We start from the raw sequence: 20545 nt of genomic DNA on the forward strand, positions 1-20545 counted from the left end.
TTAAAATACCAACAGGAAAAAATGAAATAAACAACTGTCAAAGTCTTCCACAAGTGAGATTTAGAAAAGAAGCCATTATTCATTTCAAGCTTCCTAAGCGAAACAATGCTCCCTGTGATGCTCCCCTATCTAAACTATGAATCAATCCAACAGGAGGCTGTGTGCCTGCATTCATTTTTCAACTAAATATTCTGGATATTGAGAAATATAAAAGACATAATAAATGATATATTTATTACTTGTAATTGAAGAAACGCTAACACTACACAAAATATGTCTTCAGGTACATACACAGTAGCTTTACTATGGAATGTTGGTTCTCAGAATGTATCTCCGAACCAGCAGCATCACGATCACCTGGGAACAAGTTGGGAATTCTTAGCCTTGCCCCAGACATTTTGAATCAGGAACTCTGGGGAAGAGGTTCACCAACCTGAGTTTCTACAAGCCCTCCAGGTGATTCTGATGTATGCTGAAGTGAGAACCATTGCCACTGAAAATTCTTGGCATTCTCAGTGATGTCTGGATAACCTGAATGCCTAGAGATTTACAGATTCCATAACTAGAAAGCCAAACTCATTTATGAGGCCATTTTCCTACTAATAGTGATCACTTTCTTAGACATTTTCATTCATTAACTCTTCTCTTCCATCACTAATTCTGATGAACAGCTATCAAGCTATTCATGGTAGGGTGGAGGGTAGGTGGATTTTCCATAAAGAAACAAAATTCTCATTATTTATAAAGAATTACTGTACATGCAAAAACAAAACAGCATTTAAAAAAGCCATGTTGAATATGAAGAGTGAGTGGATTACTAGGTTTACTTATTAGTTGCAGGGGACACTTCACCTAACCTGGGCATCCATCCTTCAGCTGCTGTGATGGTTGACTATTAATGTCTTATAGCTACCTGCCTTCTCCAGATGTGACCTCTGCTTATGGGAGCCCCCTAGCCCAGGAAGTAACCCATATCCCTGGAGCGGACCACGGCCAGTAGTGTGCTGCAGCAGAGCCCAAGAGCCAATTGTGTGCATCTCCTCCCAATTCCATATTCAGTGGCATTAGGTTGGTAGCTGGAGACCAGCAGTGGAGGGAGTATTTACACCATGAAAACTGGTTTTGATACACACCAGGATTCATCCCACCTCAGAGCTAGTAGACAAGTATTTGCCAGCACTTCAGTGACACAGACAATGACTGGTATAAAGGCACAACTCCGGCTGGGTGCTGTGGCTCACGCCTGTAATCCCAGCACTTTGGGAGGCTGAGGTGGGCGGATCACCTGAGGTCAGGAGTTCAAGACCAGCCTGACTAACACGGTGAAACCCCGTCTCTACTAAAAATACAAAAATTAGCCAGGCGTGGCGGTGAATGCCTGTAATCCCAGCTACTCAGGAGGCTGAGGCAGGAGAATCACTTGAACCTGGGAGGCGGAGGTTGCGGTGAGCTGAGATTGCACTCCAGCCTGGGCAACAAGAGCGAAACTCCATCTCAAAAAAATAAAATAAAATAAAAAGTACAACTCCACAGTGAGGGTTCTGCTCAAGGGCTTGCTCTCTCTCTGGATCAGACACAATGTGAGGTTTCACCTGAAATGGCATACTTGCTGGGCTCTTTCTTCTCCTGTTTAATGTTTCCTTAACTCCAATACAGGCTTCTCCTGAGAGCAGACCCTCTATAAATCACAGGCACCTAGACCCCTGTTCTCAGGGTCTGCGTTCATGGAACCTGACTTCAAACGCCATTTAACTCATTAGTTAAGTGACTATGCACAAAAGCTTCAAATATACATGTTCAAAACTAAGAGCTGCTAGTCATGGAACTTTGGATCACAATAATCAGATGAAACTGCAAAAGATAAATTTGAAATAGCAAGGGTCTGCTCTTTTTGTCTGTGTACATAAAAGAAAGAAGTTGATGGAAAAAGAAAGCCTGCACAAACTGGGCAATCCTTCATACTGTGATTCTCAACTTACGCTTTCATGTCCATAGATGAATGTGCTGAAAGATTCCTTACCTCAGAATTTGAAGAAAAAGCATCTTCATATAAAAACATGATGAATCCATTATGGAAAATATCATAAAATTGATGTGAGATTTAAAAAATAAAACAAGAACATCAAAGAAATGTCATGCTCATGGAGAAAGGAGATAGGTAAGTGGAAGCGGGAGATGTCAGGCTATGTCTTCTTGGCTGTTAAGATAACTGAAGTAAATAAGTTTGAGAATCACTGCTCTTGGAAGATGCTTTTAAATAGAAAAATCTGCAGTAAGTGTAAATTATAACTAAAAACATTATTTTGACATGAAAAAATCTTATTATGAAAAAGTTCTTTCTTAGGCCCCGTTAAAATGTGAGACTTACATTAGTATCACAGACACATCTGTTCCCATAATAGCCAGAAAACTGATTTACCAAGAACAATTATTCAATGCCATTGCTTAACTTAGTTAATTTCAGGTTGTATAAGGCATAATATTGGTGTCAATGCTGTTAAATGTTGAAAATTGTAATTGTCAAGCATGACAGGAAGAAGCGAACTCCTTGGGTTATTTGATCTTAAAGCATTTCCTGTTTTACTTAACGGTGGAAGAGTAACAGAATTGTGAACTTTATTCTTGTCACAACTTTGGTAGATGTCAAAAAATAATTAAAAGTATATATTGGCTGTGTGATTCCATTTTCTTAGGAAATATGGAATTTCAGTTAAATAAATAACTCACATTTTAGCACTGTTTCTAGTTAATGTGGTACATGCACACGTATGCACAAGCTAGTACAAATTCTTGCTCCCTCAGCTTGGTGCTAAATAATAATATTCCCAGGAAAACTAAGATGCCATTTATACAACTCTCAATATAATTTTTATTTTTGAAATAAATTAAATGTTCACACTCTATAATGAGATCAGACTTCTCTGGGTATAGGTTTAGCCATATCATAAATTAATGAATGAGTGCATTTGTATATCCTCTAATACTGAGAGTATATTACTTAAGTTTTTTGAATAATCTTTTATTACCCGAGACTCTTGAGGAATAGTATTTCTAGTCATTACCAACCACAAACAAAGCTTCTAGAAAATCCTAGCAAACTGGATTGGCATATTATCGGATCGGATTTTGATACGGTTGTTTTCAAATAGTCGGAAGGATGGTATTCTTTGGAGAAATTTTTATTATCTAATTAAACACTGCTTGAGTAGAATAATGTCAGATGAACTCATTAGCTGAACATTTTGATTACCCGTGTTCTCCTAAATATCCCATGACCAGAAGAGTAGCTGTACAACTCTGATTTAATCCAATAACAATAATAACCAATTCTAGCTCCTTCTTTTATCACAGTCCATCAAAATAACACAAAGAAGTCCAAATTAAAATAAGTTCAATAATAAAAAGAACATGTTCCTTTTCCAACTATTCTAAAGCCTTCTCCTGACTTTAAGCAAAGTTCACTCAGTCATTATCTTATCTATGAAAGTAAAAGCAGAAGGATGCTTCCCTTATTAAATAAATGGCTTTATGCTTTCGATGTGGAAGGCATTTCGTAACAGTCAAAAAAGGAAGCGTTTTGAATGCCATCAACTCATTTCCTCCCACCCACTGTTTTAAATCGTTTGTTTGGTTCCAATGTATACTACACTTACATAAGTTGTTTATGAAGAGCCAAATTAATAGTCTTTGCAATTGTTTTTGTTGGAATTTGGAGAGCTGACAAGTGAATTAGTAGAAAATGGCAATTCTACATGAATTAGCTTTTAAGTCTCCCTAAGAGGCTGATGCAGAACTTAATAAGAGACTTATTAGGAGAAGTAGGACAACTTAATTCAGATTGATTATAGACTTCGGTGAAGACAGCTGGGGTTCAAATGAAACTGAAAAAGAACTTATATGCACTTCAAAGTATGCTAAGCAGATGTCTGAAACAATTACTCTGCTCTGCCTTTTCAGAAGTTTCAAAGGCGGGATGGGAATAGCATGGTAAACGAAGGTTCTATTTGCCTAAGTCGAGGTAGGGGCTTTTAAAACACACACAGCGCTATCTAAAATCAGATGCTTTGGGGAAAGGAAGTGATCTGACATTGCTATCCTGAGTAATTTGCTTTTAGCTTTATAAACAAAGCAGGAGATGAGAGGGAATACATGGGAACTAAGTAATAAGCTCTCCTGGCAACACTAACTTACAATTAATTTTACATTGAATAAATAATTTGGTCAGGATTTTTTTTTTTTATTATTAGACTTTAAGTTCTGGGATACATGTGCAGAACGTGCTGGTTTGTTACATAGCTATACAAGTGCCATGGTGGTTTGCTGCACCCATCAACCCATCATCTACATTAGGTATTTCTCTTAATGCTATCCCTCCCCTAACCTCCCACCCCTCAACAGGCCCCGGTGTGTGATGTTCCCCTCCCTGTGTCCAGGTGTTCTCGTTGTTCAACTCCCACTTACGAGTGAGAACATGCGGTGCTTGGTTTTCTGTTCCTGTGTTAGTTTGCTGAGATTGGTGGCTACCAGCTTCATCCATGTCCCTGCCAAGGACATGAACTCATCCTTTTTTATGGCTGCATAGTATTCCATGGGGTATCTGTGCCACGTTTTCTTTATCTGGTCTATCATTGATGAGCATATGGGTTGGTTCCAAGTCTTTGCTATTGTGAACAGTGCTGCAATAAACATACATATGCATGTGTCTTTATAGTAGAATGATTTATAATCCTTTGGGTATAAATCCATTAATGGGATTGCTGGATCAAATGGTATTTCTGGTTCTAGATCCTTGAGGAATCGCCACACTGTCTTCCACAATGGTTGAACTAATTTACACTCCCACCAACAGTGTAAAAGCACACCTATTTCTCCACATCCTCTCCAGCACCTGTTGTTTCCTGACTTTTTAATGATCGCCATGGTAACCGGTGTGTTTTGATTTGCCTTTCTCTAATCACCAGTGATGATGAGCTTTTTTGCATGTTTGTTGGCCGCGTAAATGTCTTACTTTGAGAAGTGTCTGTTCATATCCTTTGCCCACTTTTTGATGAGGTTGTTTTTTTCTTGTAAATTTGTTTAAGTTCCTTGTAGATTCTGGATATTAGCCCTTTGTCAGATGAATAGATGGCAAAAATTTTCTCCCATTCTGTAGGTTGCCTGTTCACTCTGATGATAGTTTCTTTTGCTGTGCAGAAGCTCTTTAGTTTAATTAGATTCCATTTGTCAATTTTGGCTTTTGTTGCTATTGCTTTTGGTGTTTTAGTCATGAAGTCTTTGCCCACGCCTATGTCCTGAATGGTATTGCCTAGGTTTTCTTCTAGGGTTTTTATGGTTTTAGGTTTTATGTTTAAGTCTTGAGTTAATTTTTGTATAAGGTGTAAGGAAGGGGTCCAGTTTCAGTTTTCTGTAGATGGCTAGCCAGTTTACCCAGCACCATTTACTGAATAGGGAATCCTTTCTCCATTGCTTGTTTTTGTCAGGTTTGTCAAAGATCAGATGGTTGTAGATGTGCAGCATTATTTCTGAGGCCTCTGTTCCATTGGTCTATATATCTGTTTTGGTACCAATACCATACTGTTTTGGTTACTGTAGCCTTGTAGTATAGTTTGAAGTCAGGTAGCATGATGCCTCCAGCTTTGTTCTTTTCGCTTAGGATTGTCTTGGCTATGTGGGCTCTTTTTTGGTTCCATATGAAATTTAAAGTAGTTTTTCTAATTATGTGAAGAAAGTCAATGGTAGCTTGACGGAGATTGCATTGAATCTATAAATTACCTTGGACAGTATGGCCATTTTCACAATATTGATTCTTCCTATCCATGAGCATGGAACGTTTTTCCATTTGTTTGTGGTGTCCTCTCTCATTTCCTTGAGCAGTGGTTTGTAGTTCTCCTTGAAGAGTCTTTCACATCCCTTGTAAGTTGTATTCCTAGGTATTTTATTCTCTTTGTAGCAATTGTGAATGGGAGTTCACTCATGATTTAGCACTCTCTTTGTCTATTATTGGCATATAGGAATGCTTGTGGTTTTTCCACATTGATTTTGTATCCTGAGACTTTGCTGAAGTTGCTTATCAGCTTAAAAGATTTTGGGTTGAGACGATGGGGTTTTCTAAATATACAATCATGTCATCTGCAGAGACAATCTGACTTCCTCTCTTCCTATTTGAATACCCTTTATTTCTTTCCCTTGCTTGATTGTCCTGGCCAAAACTTCCAATATTACGTTGAATACGAGTGGTGAGAGAGGGCATCCTTGTCTTGTGCTGGTTTTTAAAGGGAGTGCTTCCAGCTTTTGCCCATTCAGTATGATAATGGCTGTGGGTTTGTCATAAGTAGCTTTTATTATTTTGAGATATGTTCCATCAATACCTAATTTATTGAGAGTTTTTAGCATGAAGGGGTGTTGAATTTTATTGAAGGCCTTTTCTGCTTCTATTGAGACAATCATGTGGTTTTTGTCATTGGTTCTGTTTATGTGATGGATTACGTTTATTGATTTCTGTATGTTGAACCAGCCTGGCATCCCAGGGATGAAGCCAACTTGATCATGCTGGATAAGCTTTTTCATGTGCTGCTGGATTCAGTTTGCCAGTATTTTATTGAGGATTTTCGCATCGATGTTCATCAGGGATATTGGCCTGAAATTTTGTTTGTTTGTTGTGTCTCTGCCAGGTTTTGGTATCAGGATGATGCTGGCCTCATAAAAAGAGTTAGGGAGGAGTCCCTCTTTTTCTATTGTTTAGAATAGTTTCAGAAGGAATGGTACCAGCTCCTCTTTGTACCTCTGGTAGAATTCAGCTGTGAATTCATCTGTTCCTGGGCTTTTTTTGGTTGGTAGGCTATTAATTACCTACCAATTTCAGAACTCGTTATTGGTCTATTCAGGGATTCGATTTCTTCCTGGTTTAGTCTTGGGAGGGTGTCTGTGTCCAGAAATTTATCAATTTCTTCTAGATTTTCTAGTTTATTTGCGTAGAGGTGTTCATAGTATTCTCTGATGATAGTTTGTATTTCTGTGGGATGAGAGGTAATATCCCCTTTATCATTTTTTTATTGTGTCTGTTTGATTCTTCCCTCTTTTCTTCTTTATTAGCCTAGCTAGCAGTCTATCTATTTTGTTAATCTTTTCAAAAAACCAGCCCCTGGCTTCGTTGATTTTTTGAAGGGTTTTTCGTGTCTCTATCTCCTTCAGTTCTGCTCTGATCTTAGTTATTTCTTCTGCTAGCTTTGGAATTTGTTTGCTCTTGCTTCTCTACTTCTTTTAATTGTGATGTTAAAGTGTCAATTTTAGATCTTTCCTGCTTTCTCCTGTGGGGATTTTAGTGCTGTAAATTTCCCTCTAAATACTGCTTTAGCTGTGTCCCAGAGATTCTGGTACATTGTGTGTTTATTCTCATTGGTTTGAATTATTTATTTCTGCCTTAATTTCCATACTCTTCTCGAGGAGTATCTTTGGGTGTTCTCTATATTTCCTGAATTTGAATATTGGCCTGTCTTGCTAGGTTGGGGAAGTTCTCCTGGATAATATCCTGAAGAGTGTTTTCCAACTTGGTTCCATTCTCCCCGTCACTTTCAGGTACACCAATCAAACGTAGGTTTGGTCTTTTCACATTGTCTCATATTTCTTGAAGGCTTTGTTTTTTCCTTTTCATTCTTTTTTCAGTAATCTTCTCTTCAAGCTTTATTTCATTAAGTTGATCTTCAATCTCTGATATCCTTTCTTTTGCTTGATTGATTTGGCTATTGATACTTGTGTATGCTTCACGAAGTTCTCGTGCTGTGTTTCTCAGTTCCTTCAGGTCATTTATGTTCTTCTCTAAACTGGTTAGTCTAGTTAGCAATTCCTCTAACCCTTTTTTTTTAAGGTTCTTAGCTTCTTTGCATTGGGTTAGAACACGCTCCTTTAGCGCGTAAGAGTTTGTTATTACCCACCTTCTGAAGCCTACTTCTGTCAATTCGTCAAACTCATTCTCCATCCAGTTTTGTTCCCTTGCTGGAGAGGAGTTGTGATCCTTTGGAGGAGAAGAGGCGTTCTGGTTTTTGGAATTTTCAGCCTTTTTGCGCTGGTTTTTCCTCATCTTTGTGGATTTATCTACCTTTGGTCTTTGATATTGGTGACCTTCAGATGGGGTTTTTGTGTGGACGTCCTTTTTGTTGATGTTGATGCTAGCAGTCAGGAACCCTCTGCTGCAGGTCTGCTGGAGTTTGCTGGAGGTCCACTCCAGACCCTGTTTGCCTGAGTATCACCAGCAGAAGCTGCAGAACAGCAAAGATTGCTGTCTGTTCCTTCCTCTGGAAGCTTCATCCCAGAGGGGCACCTTCCAGATGCCAGCTGGAGCTCTCCTGTATGAGGTGTCTGTCAACCCCTGCTGGGAGGCATCTCCCAGTCAGGAGGCACGGGGGTCAGGACCCCACTTGAGAAGGCAGTCTGTCCCTTAGCAGAGCTCCAGTGCTGTGCTGGGAGATCTGCTGCTCTCTTCAGAGCCAGCAGGCAGGAACGTTTAAGTCTGCTGATGCTGCACCCACAGCTGCCCCTTCCCCCTGGTGCTCTGTCCCAGGGAGATGGGAGTTTTATCTATAAGCCCCTGACTGGGGCTGCTGCCTTTCTTTCAGAGATGCCCTGCCCAGAGAGGAGGAATCTACAGAGGCAATCTGGCTACAGTGGCTTTGCCCAGCTGCGGTGAGCTCCATCCAGTTAGAACTTCTTGGCGGCTTTGTTTACACTGTGAGGGGAAAACCGCCTACTCAAGCTTCAGTAATGGCAGGTGCCCCTCCCCACACTAAGCTTGAGTGTCCCAGGTCCACTTCAGACTGCTGTGCTGGCAAAGAGAATTTCAAGCCAGTGGATCTTAGCTTGCTGGGCTCCGTGGGGGTTGGTATCCACTGAGCTAGACCACTTGGCTCCCTGGCTTCAGCCCCCTTTCCAGGGGAGTGAATGGTTCTGTCTCACTGGTGTTCCAGGTGCTGCTGGGGTATGAAAAAAACTCCTGCAGCTAGCTCAGTGTCTGCCCAAACAGCCACCCAATTTTGTGCTTGAAACCCAGGGCCCGGGTGGTGTAGGCACCCGAGGGAATCTCCTGGTCTGTGTGTTGCAGAGGCTGTGGGAAAAGCATAGTGTCTCGGCCGGAATGCTCCATTCCTCACGGCATAGTTCCTCGCGGCTTCCCTTCGCTAGGGGAGGGAATTCCCCGACCGCTTGTGCTTCCTGGGTGAGGTGACACCCCACCCTGCTTCTGTGCCCTCCGTGGGCTGCACCCGCTGTCTAACCAGTCCCAGTGAGATGAGCCGGGTACTGCAGTTGGAAATGCAGAAATCACCCGCCTTCTGTGTTGATCTCACTAGGAGCTGCAGACCTGAGCTGTTCCTATTCAGCCATCTTGCCAGCCACTTCTTTGGTCAGGATTTTAAAGATGAATAATTCCTACTTTAGTTTCTAAGCTGTATTAAACCCTAGACATTCTATTGAAAAGCTACTGAAAGTAAATCAATATATATGAATTCATATAATCCATAATTTTTCAATAGCATAGAATCCTTAATACAGTACTGGTTTAGAAACCCAGTAACATCTCTTATCACCAGTACGTAAACATTCTATTAAAAATATACTATACTTATAAAGCATGGAGTGACACTCGCTATAATATGGCTTTTGATAGACATATTTTCAGATATTAAAGGCCAAATCATATGCTTTTAAGCAATGCAATTGCGTGCTTTGTAAACTAGATAAAACCCTGGTTACTCCAAATAACAGGAATTTAGGCTTCATATTTAACCCAGATTTATGAATGATTAAATATTTTTTCTTTGTTTTTTCTTCTCCACCAAAGGCTTACTTAATACACATAGCATTTTTACAACAACAACAATGAAAGCCTCCACACAGCAATTCATTTGTAGTTCTTTAACAATGCACAAAATAGTAATAAATTTTCCTCTTCCTACTATAGGCAGTATACCTTATTCATTATGAAGATATCATTAGTTTATTCACAGTTGGGAGAGCTTACATGTTTTGAATGATTTCTAGGGTCGCCCGGTTCATTTTGGTTCTGTCTATTCATTCATTCCCTAATTCTATAAGAACAGATAAGTTTTCCTTATATAACTCATATATAAGAAATCAAGTAAGGTTGACTTGACTTATATAAATGGGAAGCATAACAAAATTAATACAATAAGAAGAAAACTTCAAAACCAAGGTTAAGAAGAGAAAAGCAATAAGGGAAGATAGTTGCATGAACACGGTTGCAAGTGTCTTGCTTGCAAAAGTGAAGATGAAATTCTAATACATTATATCACATTTCACATTATCTATTCAGAGGAAATATACTTGGCTTCCTCAATGTCAAATTCTAAGATAGCATTTCTTTGACAAATTTCTTAAAAAAACCCCCAAAGCCACATGGACTGAGGATGGTAAGCCTAAAAAGGTGGATTTGCCAGTTTTCTTCTGAAAACTTTAGATGTGAATGCTGAAGATAAATAAGGATGGCATCGTCGCTTCATCATAATTTCTAGCCTACTACACACATCGTTAAATCAATCTCAATTTGAATGCCAAAAAGGTTTAATCAAAACATTTCATTGTAGGAACTTTAAAGAAAAAACTCATAGAATCCCTGCCCTGACTTTTCACAGTAAGAAATGCAAGTTAAAAGTTTGACAAAAGTGCAATATGCATAACTACATAGATGTGACAGATTTGCATATTCCAAGATGGCAGCCTGGGAGAGTTATCTACAGTGTATGAAAAACTGTGTTCAGAGTCAACAGGTAAACTAAGGACAGTGAAATATTTCTCGCTCAAGAATGACGTACCACTTTTGGTATAGAGAAACTATGGTTTATAGGCTGGGCGCAGTGGCTCACTCCTGTAATCCCAGCACTTTGGGAGGCCAAGGTGAGCGGATCACCTGAGGTCAGAAGTTCGAGACCAGCCTGGCCAACGTGGTGAAATCTCATCTCTACTAAAAAATACAAAAAAAAAAAAAAATATATAGCTGGGCATGGTGGTGGGCGCCTGTAGTCCCAGCTATTTGGGAGGCTGAGGTGGAGAACTGCTTGAACCCAGGAGGTGGAGGTTGCAGTGAGCCGAGATAGCACCACTGCACTCCAGCCTAGGTGACAGAGTGAGACTGTGTAATAAAAAAAAAAATTAACAAAAGAGAAACCATGGTTTATTAGAACAAAAACAAAACATTAAAAAACAGCAATCTGGCCGGGAGCGGTGGCTCATGCCTGTAATCCCAGCACTTTGGGAGGCCAAGGTGGGCGGATCCCGAGATCAAGAGATCGAGACCATCCTGGCCAACACGGTGAAACCCTGTCTCTACTAAAAATACAAAAATCAGCTGGGCATGGTGGTGCGCGCCTATAGTCCCAGCTACTCAGGAGGCTGAGGCAGAAGAATTGCTTGAACCCGGGAGGCGGAGGTTGCAGTGAGCCGAGATCTCGCCACTGCACTCCAGCCTGGGCGACAGAACGAGACTGTCTCAAAAAAAAAAAAATTAAAAAAAGAGAAACCATGGTTTATTAGAAAAGTTCCCTACAGCATGAATCCTCTGAGGGCTTAAATTGCTTGAGTGGCAAAATGGGAACAGTGGTTTCAAGTACACTTTTACTTTTTTTCTGAAATAAATTTTAGTTAATAAAACTCATTCCTTGTAAACTACTACCCCCAAAGCTTCAGAGTTTCAAACCCAGTGTCAATAAGATGCAATGGAGAAAAATGATTTATTTCCACTGCAAAATTGAAGAAGAGCTACTGAAGGGAGATAAATATATATGAATTCATGTAATTCATAGTTTGAAACACGCATAAAATACAACACTGATTCAAAAGCCCAAACAATCACATCTATTATTACCAGTACATAAAAATTCAGATAAGTACCATAACTTAAGTGTATATATGTCTGAGAAAGATAGATGTGCTGGGTTATAAATATAATCTTTTGAAAGGTATGTTTAATGTTTATGTTTTGCTATTATTGGGGTCAGAATGAGAGTTTTACCAATTAGGGTATGGAAAATGAAGTTTGTCTTAAGACCAAGAACAGATAAGATAGGGAAACTAAAAGGAATACCGCAAATAGGGTTGGGTGAAGGGCTGCTGATACTTGAACTGTTATGCTTTCAGTTATTTTTAATTATTAAATTAGGCTGTACACATTCTCTTCCATACTCAGTATCTTACAAATGCACCTGTGTGACAAGTATGGCTAAAAATGAATCCCTTGTGTCTGCTCTACAGCCTATATATTGAGCAATTTAATTGATATATTAACTAATTTAGTTCCACTGGGACATTTTCCTAACTTATTTCTCATTTTTGGAGAAGATTGTCAAAAAATTAGTCCCTATATTTTTGAATAAAGTCAACATATTTAATGCTTTTAAAATACTAGGTAATACATTTCAAAATGCTTAGTTTTCCCGTAGACAGCAAGGTTAACCCTTACTTTAAATGTTAGACATGAGGTCATAAAATGTTGGGGTAGAAGGGATTTTACAAGTATTAGAGTCAAATTTTTAATCTTTTCTTTTTAAAATTTTTACCTACTATTTTAATGAAGAGCTATGCAATTCAACATTAGACCACAGGCTTCATGAAGGCAATGACCAAGTCTGTTTCTTTTATAACTACCTGTCCAGCACATTATATAATGACTTATAAACAGTTTTTGAGTGAGTAAATGAAGGTACTTAATGAGATTCCTCATATGTTGCTGGCCCTGGGCTAGGGGCCCAAAGATATACAGCACGATCCTTGCTCTTAGCAACCTCACTTTCTCTGGGAGAAAAAAAAATGCATAAGCAAGTTGCTACAATATATGTGAAATTTAAATGTGACAATTTAGCAGGCTTGGTGATCTATGAGAGCACCAACTGTGAGCAGTTTCTTCTGCTTGGTGGGAGGTGGGGGTTGTAGACACTCAGGAAAGACAACAAAGATAGGTAACATTTTGGCTAGTCCTTGAGGGCTGAATGAGAATTCACCAAGTAGACAATGTAGGGGGATCCAGACAGAGAGAACAGCATTTGCAAAGGCAGATTATATCTATATCTATATCTATATCATCTATATCTATATATCTACATCTATATCTATAGCTAGAGCTATAGCTATAGCTCTATCTATAGCTGGAGCTATAGCTATATCTATAGCTATAGCTATATCCATATCTATATCTATAGCTATATGTATATCTATAGCTATATCCATATCTATATCTATAGCTATATCTATATGTGTATATATGTGTATATATATGTGTGTATATCTATGTATATATCTATGTATGTATATATATATACACACACATACATACTTTACAGACACACACATTCAATACACTCTGCCCATATCACCCCTTTTTCCCAAATATGCCATCACACACATATATATATATATATATATATATATATATATATATATATATATCATATGGGCAGAGTGTATTAAATGGTCTGGAGAACGGGAGCTATGGCTGAGAAGGTAAGTCAGGACTAGGAAGAAAAGGGCCACGTAATCTCCTTATTCATTGGATTTCATTCTCTAGGCAAGCATTCTCCTGCAAGGAGTTTGGATTGGAGTTGGAAGAAGCTGGGTAATGCAGGAACATCAGTAAAGAAACCATTCATCCATCCATTAATTCACCAAATATTTAAAATGCAGTATCTAAGATATGCCAGGCACACAGAGGGGTGAATGGGATTTAAAGATGTATACTGTTATCATCTAAGTAAAAGACGCTGGGGATTAAAAAGGACATCAGTTAGAAGAGGAGAGAAAAGATAAAAGAGCTATTCTGAGGTAACATGAGCCATCATGTGCCATCAGTGAAAATGCAGAAGGGTTTAAGGATGAACCTAAAGTTCCCAGTGTGGAAAATTTGTTGGATGATGATTCATTAACTGAAATAGGAAACAGGAAAAAAAAGGTCAGATAGGAGGGGATAGAAGTAGGGAAATGGAAAAACAGGAGAACAAATGAACTTGGTTTCAGAATAGTTGCATTTGTGATCGTAATGCCACATGGATTCGGAGATCAGAAGAGAGATGTGGACTAGAGATGTAGATACATCGCCATCCATGCCATCTCAAACGGGGAGGGTTTAAACAATCAAAAGAGAATTAGGCTAAGGTTAGAAACTTGGGCACAACAGTATTTGAGGGGTGGGTAGGTGAAGAATCTAGAAAAATATAGGAAGAAGAACACGGATGGAACAGTTCCATGAAAGCTAAGGAAGAGGACAACTTCTAGAACGAGGATGCTCAGATGCTGGCAAACATGCTGAGTGCATGAGGGAATTTAACTTCTTTTGAATTTTAATCTAGGAGGATTTTCGTGATGTTGACAATAGATGAGTAGTTGCTGATTTCAAAATGATGCTCCTAAATATGTACTTTTTTCTACAGAATATATTTGCTATCTTTGTGCCACAAGGGAATTTAACTTTGGTCTTATAGACAGTGGTCTTCCAAATATGTAATGATTTTCCCTCATTTCTGCAGTGGGCCAATGAAACTTGAAACTGTATTACAAACGTTGCCTTCCAAGGGAAGGGCCACACATTAACAGCCTTATTTCACCATACCATAACTTACCCAAGTCATGTAATTTGGTTAGCAAAAGGGCCAACACCTAGACTCCTGGCTTTTGATTAAGTGTTTTATTTTTCTGTATTCTGATACTAAGTAACACAAGCAATACACCAATAAACACACACACACATCAGACTTTAGTACAATCCCTTAATATCAAAGTCAAAATGATTTCTTGCCCTGTAACTTTTTTAATATTTCATTTCATATAACTGAAGACAGACAAATGATTAGATCACTGTCTTCTCTTGGAGAAAATACCATGTGAAAGAAGACTGAATTTGTGAAAGATGGACTGATTTCTCTAGCTTTAACTGATTTCTCTAGCTTTAACTGATTGCTCTAGCTTTAACTGATTTCTCTAGCTTTAACTGATTGCTCTAGCTTTAACTGATTTCTCTAGCTTTAACTGATTGCTCTAGCTTTAACTGATTTCTCTAGCTTTAACTTTGTGGGAAGATAACACTGCACTCAAGTTCAGATTAGAAGCTCTTTTGAGTCTCTCAAAGGGCCCTGAAGCAAAGAAGTAGACGGTACCTTGACTTTCTCGAGGTGATCTTGGAGAGAGTCAATGAGGAGATCGCCCACGGGCTGCCAGGATCCCTTGATCACCTCGGCTTGGCGCAGCTTGAGGTCCAGCTCATCCGTGGCCTCTTGAAGTTGCTGGAGTCTTTCTAGGGTCTCATCTATTTTTCTCTGCCAGTCAGCGGAGTGCAGGTTCAATTTTTCCCACTCAGTATTGACCTCCTCAGCCTGCTTTCGTAGAAGCCGAGTGACATTCTGGGCTCTCTCCTCGGGAGGCAGCTCTAAATTGGCAATACGACAAGGTTTTAGGCCACATTCTTTTTTTTTTTTTTTAAACATTGTCAAAAAGGTCATACTGGAAGAAAGAAAGAGTACAGTTGAACAAGAGGGTAACCTACTGATTAATGGCTTTTTTATACTTTGGCATAAATTTTGATACAGCCCAGAACATCTAAAGTATGTCTTCCTGAGTTTCTACCTTATATCAATCTGACAATTTAAGACTCACTTAAGCTACTGAGGAGAAAAACGTTAGGATGCATACCACAAGTTCTAATTTACTTCAGGCAGGCTCTTAAATGGAAAATTAACTTGTAGTCTTTGCAACAATAGAATTCCTCCTCACAGATAACTCCCTTTGTTTATTATTTTCTAAATGTTCCAATAACTGATTACTAATCTCTTTTAATGTTTATTTATGAATGCGCAAACCGATTTATGCATGGTAGTTTATGAGTCCTTATTTTTTTTCAGCATCTACGTTTAATTTGAATTGATTCTATTTAACCAAGAAAATATGAGAGCTATCCAGACCCTGGCAGCAGGAATGGATGGGCTGCTCCATCACCACTGATCCTTCTATCAATATGTTATTATAGTTCCACATTCAATTACCTCTGGGCTCCTGGTAGAGTTTCTCTAGTCCTTCCAAAGGCTGCTCTGTCAGAAATATTCGTACAGTCTCGAGAGTACTCATGATTACAGGTTCTTTAGTTTTCAATTCCCTCTTGAAGGCCTGTGAAATGAGATGAAAAGAAGTGCTTATTTGGTGTGTGGCATTCTTCTCAAAATTAATCCTGGGTGCTCAGAACTTGTTTATGAAACTCCCAGGTCAATTTCTATCTCTTTTATTTATACATTGATAGTTATAAAATGATTTTTTAAAAAGGCTATATGGGTCTGTTAATGAGGAAAGCACTGCGTTTGTAAAGCTATTCTGGGGAGATAGGGGGAGCATTCCGGATAGTTAATGCCCTCTCATTGAGATAAGAGTGCTTTGTTTATGTAACCTGACAGCCATACTTGAAATCTACAGCTAAAGTTGCAAGGTATATATTGCAAAACTCTAGCGTTGCTAATGAGGACTTAAACATACCCAAAATAATGGATATCCAGAACATAATGGGAAGCCTTGAGGGCCATTTGCAGGACCTTAGGCTATATTAAAGTATACAATTAATCCAACTGATAATCACCAGTTAATTCTGTCAAAATGTCTGACAAGGTATAAAATAGGTAGGCTAAGAGATAAGTCTCAATACTTTTGAAAAATAGTCATTACGTCATCCAGTGTGACCTCTTTGAGAATAGTAGAAATGTTTTGGGCTATTATGGATGTAGGAATTGCGGGCACTAGTTTCTATAAATGACCAGACCTAGAATTAATCTTTAATCTGTAATCTTCCTTTATCCAGGAGATTAAGAGAAAAACCAAATGAATAGTTTCTGCCTTCAAAAAGTTTCTAGATCCAAAGAAGGGAGAAAATTAACACTAGAAGCAGAGTAAAAACAGTAAGTTCATACATAATCGAGTGCTAAAAGGATCGTGGGGCATACTGTGAGCCTAGAATAACCTACCAGATACTCTGACACCATTGAAAAGAGTTATTGACCCAGATTCTTTGATCTCCGAAGTGAGAGTATTAATAAAAGTATTAAGTGCATGCTACATAAATGCTAATATAACTGTTTAACAATAACAGTAATATTTGCCTTGACCTAGGGCTTAATTTTTGTAACTTTTTTCAACTCTGTCTTACTTTTAGCAATGTTGCCTGCGGAATTTAAGCCCTGTTCTTTCACTGGGGAAAAACAAATTAGCAGTATTCTTCCTTGAATTTCAGATACGCCATTATGTTACAGAAGTGTTCCAGAGCTGTACTGTATGACACATTTATTAATAAAATCTTAGTGGTGTTCACCATTCAAAAGAATCCTGAGTCTGATACTTTGCAAAATGATTAATCATCCACAGCTATTTACAATTCAATAGAGAAAGGGAAGGCGTTTGAACCAAAATACTGGAGTTCTGTAAGTAGAATATTAGGATTCAGCCTACAGATACGGAAGTACTTTCTGAATAATGGGATATTTCTGTACCCTAAAATCATGCTAGATACATGAGTTATTTACTCTGCTTACATATAAAGCTGATTCTCCTGATATTTCACTTGAAATCTCCATGTTTGTGTGTGTGTGTGTGTGTGTGTGTGTACAGTTGTTGTATTCTTGTGTTTTTTTTCATACTATTAAGTTTCCCAAATTCAAGTAAATTATCATTTTGCCTAGTTTCTCTGTTTGGACCTGAATGGAGGCAATTAATACTGACATTACTAATTATAAAAATAATAATGGCTCCCTCTATTGAACTATCATGTGTCAGTGGTTGTACTTGAAACTGGAAATACGAAGTTGAATGCAAAACAGCTCTTTCTATTTAGGAACATTTAACATATAATAGAAGAGTCAAACACGTAAATAATTTCAATACAATGTAGACAGTGCTATAGACTTGCACAATATGAGGAAGAAAATCGGGAAAAGCTTCCAGGAGAAGCTAGTAATCACATAGAATTCAAAAGCATGAACATGACTTATTCAAGGAAGAGTAGGCTAGAGAACATTCCAAGAAAAGAAAAAATGCAAGTGCAGAGACATAGGACATAGTACAGTACGGTATCTCAAGCAGGCCAGTGTTTCTAGAGCATAAAGAACAAGGAGAGGGCATGTCCAAAGATGAAAAAGACACTGTCGTTATCTGGAAAGATATTAGATTTTTAAACCAGAATTCGAAGCTGTGCCTCTCTATGATCATATATGGTCCGCTAAGAGGCTTAGGTGTTGCCTTGAAGGTAATCAGGAACCTTTGAACAGTTTTAACCAAGGGAGTGGCACAGGAATATGTGTGTTTCAAATAGATCTTCCTGATATAAATACAGAGTATGTATTTGAGAAGAACAGAAATGGAATCAGAGAGATAATGAGGCAATTGTAAGAATTCAGTGCAAGATTATGAGGATCTGACTCAGGGCGACCGTACCAGGAAAAATGACAGGGATAGGATAGGGAAATGTCTAAAAATCTGAAGTGCGAAAATTTGGTGACTGAACAGATGCTGGAGAGAAGAGAGAAAAAGAAACAAGAATGACTCTTAGTGTCTAGGTTGAGTAGATGAGCAAACGCTGGGTGCAATTCCACTAAGTATGAGGAAATAAACTTTCCTGGATGTCTCAGTTCACCTACAGAAAGCTCTAGCCTCCTGAGAAACTTCCCACACCATGGAGATTAGATCTGTAGCGATTTGTCTAGTTGATTTCTCTGATCCAAGAGGGTCAAATGGTTATAGCTCAGGGTAGGTTCCTAAGCTAAACTCTATGTTGTCAGAAAGACTGGAGTGGGTATCTTTCTAGGTATTTACACTTCAAAAAATATGAAGCCCATACCTTGGAGACATTTCCAGATTGTAGAACATGAGACACATACGGCTAGCTGGTTTCTGGAGAAGCTGGAATTAGGACTCAGGCCTGTTACGTTTCCACAGAGAACCTTTCAGAAGGAGAGAGGGATAGCAGCCTCCTTCTCCTTTATAAGCACAAGGAAATGATTTTTCCTAGTCTCCCACTTACGGAGTACCCAGCCACTCAAGCAGGAAAATGTTTCATCAGCGTTCATCATGTCGCCCTAGGGGTAAGTCTTTGGGCAAAGGAAGGGCACAGCAACAATATTTACTGTAAGGTAATTAAATGAAATCTGCCTCTGATTCAGAACCCCTCATGCTCATTCAGCATAAAATTATTGAAGAGTAATATTAAAAACGCAACATGATGGTGTGTGTGTGCGTGTGTGGGGGGTTGTTCTGTGCATGGGGGACAGAGTAAGGGACTGTGATATTCCCTTCCACAAGGACATAATACATTCTGAGGTTTGAGGAGAAAAAAAATATTTAGGAGTTATTTTCTCATTCAGCTAATATACATTGAGTGCCTACATATCAAAGTTTAATGGGCAAACAGAGGAGCAGGATCTCTTGAGAGACGGAAAAGGAACAAATAGGTGGAGAGATTAGGGGAAATGAGGAGTGTAGAAATTTCAAGGAGAGAGTGAGAATTTTGAGAGGAAGAGGGTGACCAAGTGAGTCCAATGAAACATAGAAGTAAAGTAAGATCAGCATTGCAGAGTGTTCACTAGATGTGGTGAGAGCAGTTTCAGTGGAGGGCAGAAGCCTCAGAAGTAGGTGTAGCTGAGGAGTGACTGGAAGGAGGAGTAGGTATTTCAAGTGAAAATTAAATGTTCAAGTTTCTTTTTCTGAGACGGAAAAGAGGAAGACAGGACAGGAGGACAGAGAAGACAACAAGATAAAGGGATAAAGAAGTTCTTTTTAGCATAGGAATGATTTGAACCTAAACTGAAAGACGGAAGCTAGCAGTAGGGTAACCAACCATCTCGGTTTGCCCAGCATTGAGTTTTTCAGGATGAGAGACTTTCGATGTTAAAACCAGGATAGTTTCAGGAAAATTGGACAGTCTCAGGAAAACCAGGAACGTTGGTCACCCTAGATATATGTTACGACCTTGACAGAAGGTGGAGATAATTGTTGGAACGAGGTCTGTAAAATATGGAAATGGATCTTAAAGGTCTCATCAAACTTAAAACCTTAAGGCACTAAAAACCTAACAAGTCCAAGGCACTATTTGATGATATAATTCCATTGTTAAAACTGGACAGTAAAGAATTCAAAGCTAAGGACCATCCATTGTGAGAGACCACGTGTTTGCCCATCGAGTTGTTGCCAAGGACTTAGATCCACCACAGCTGCAAAGTTCATTTCTTAAATATGAGTCATTGAAGATTAAAATGAGGCTAAAGAAAAGACAAAGAAAGTTCTGTTATTACAAAGACATAAGCACCATTATTTTCACATTGTTGCCTGAAATTAGGAAAAGAAAGTAGATGGAAGAGAGGGTTAAGTGATTGTATCTTTAGAATTTCAAAAGATTCAGATTAAATACAAAAAGATAAAATTCCCACAAAAAGAGAGAAATAGTTGGTTCAGGGAGGTCAGAGGATAAAGAAAATGGTAATAATTCTTATTATGTGGGAAAAACTATAAATAATAATATGTAATTTTA

General features: G+C 38.7%; 1 protein-coding gene across 5 annotated transcripts in view; it reads right to left on the reverse strand.

Annotated features, from left to right (window-relative positions):
• Positions 1 to 20545, reverse strand: part of DMD (dystrophin) — a 2284432-nt gene that overhangs the window by 353884 nt on the left and 1910003 nt on the right. For all 5 annotated transcript variants that reach the window (XM_063634262.1, XM_063634265.1, XM_063634264.1 and 2 more), the window contains 2 exons: positions 16032 to 16152; positions 15150 to 15418 (listed from right to left, as the gene is read on the reverse strand). In XM_063634262.1, coding sequence (XP_063490332.1) covers positions 15150 to 15418; positions 16032 to 16152 — 390 coding nt within the window. The remainder of the gene's footprint in view (positions 1 to 15149; positions 15419 to 16031; positions 16153 to 20545) is intronic.

Source organism: Symphalangus syndactylus, chromosome X (genome assembly GCF_028878055.3).
Source record: "Symphalangus syndactylus isolate Jambi chromosome X, NHGRI_mSymSyn1-v2.1_pri, whole genome shotgun sequence".
NCBI lineage: Eukaryota > Metazoa > Chordata > Mammalia > Primates > Hylobatidae > Symphalangus > Symphalangus syndactylus.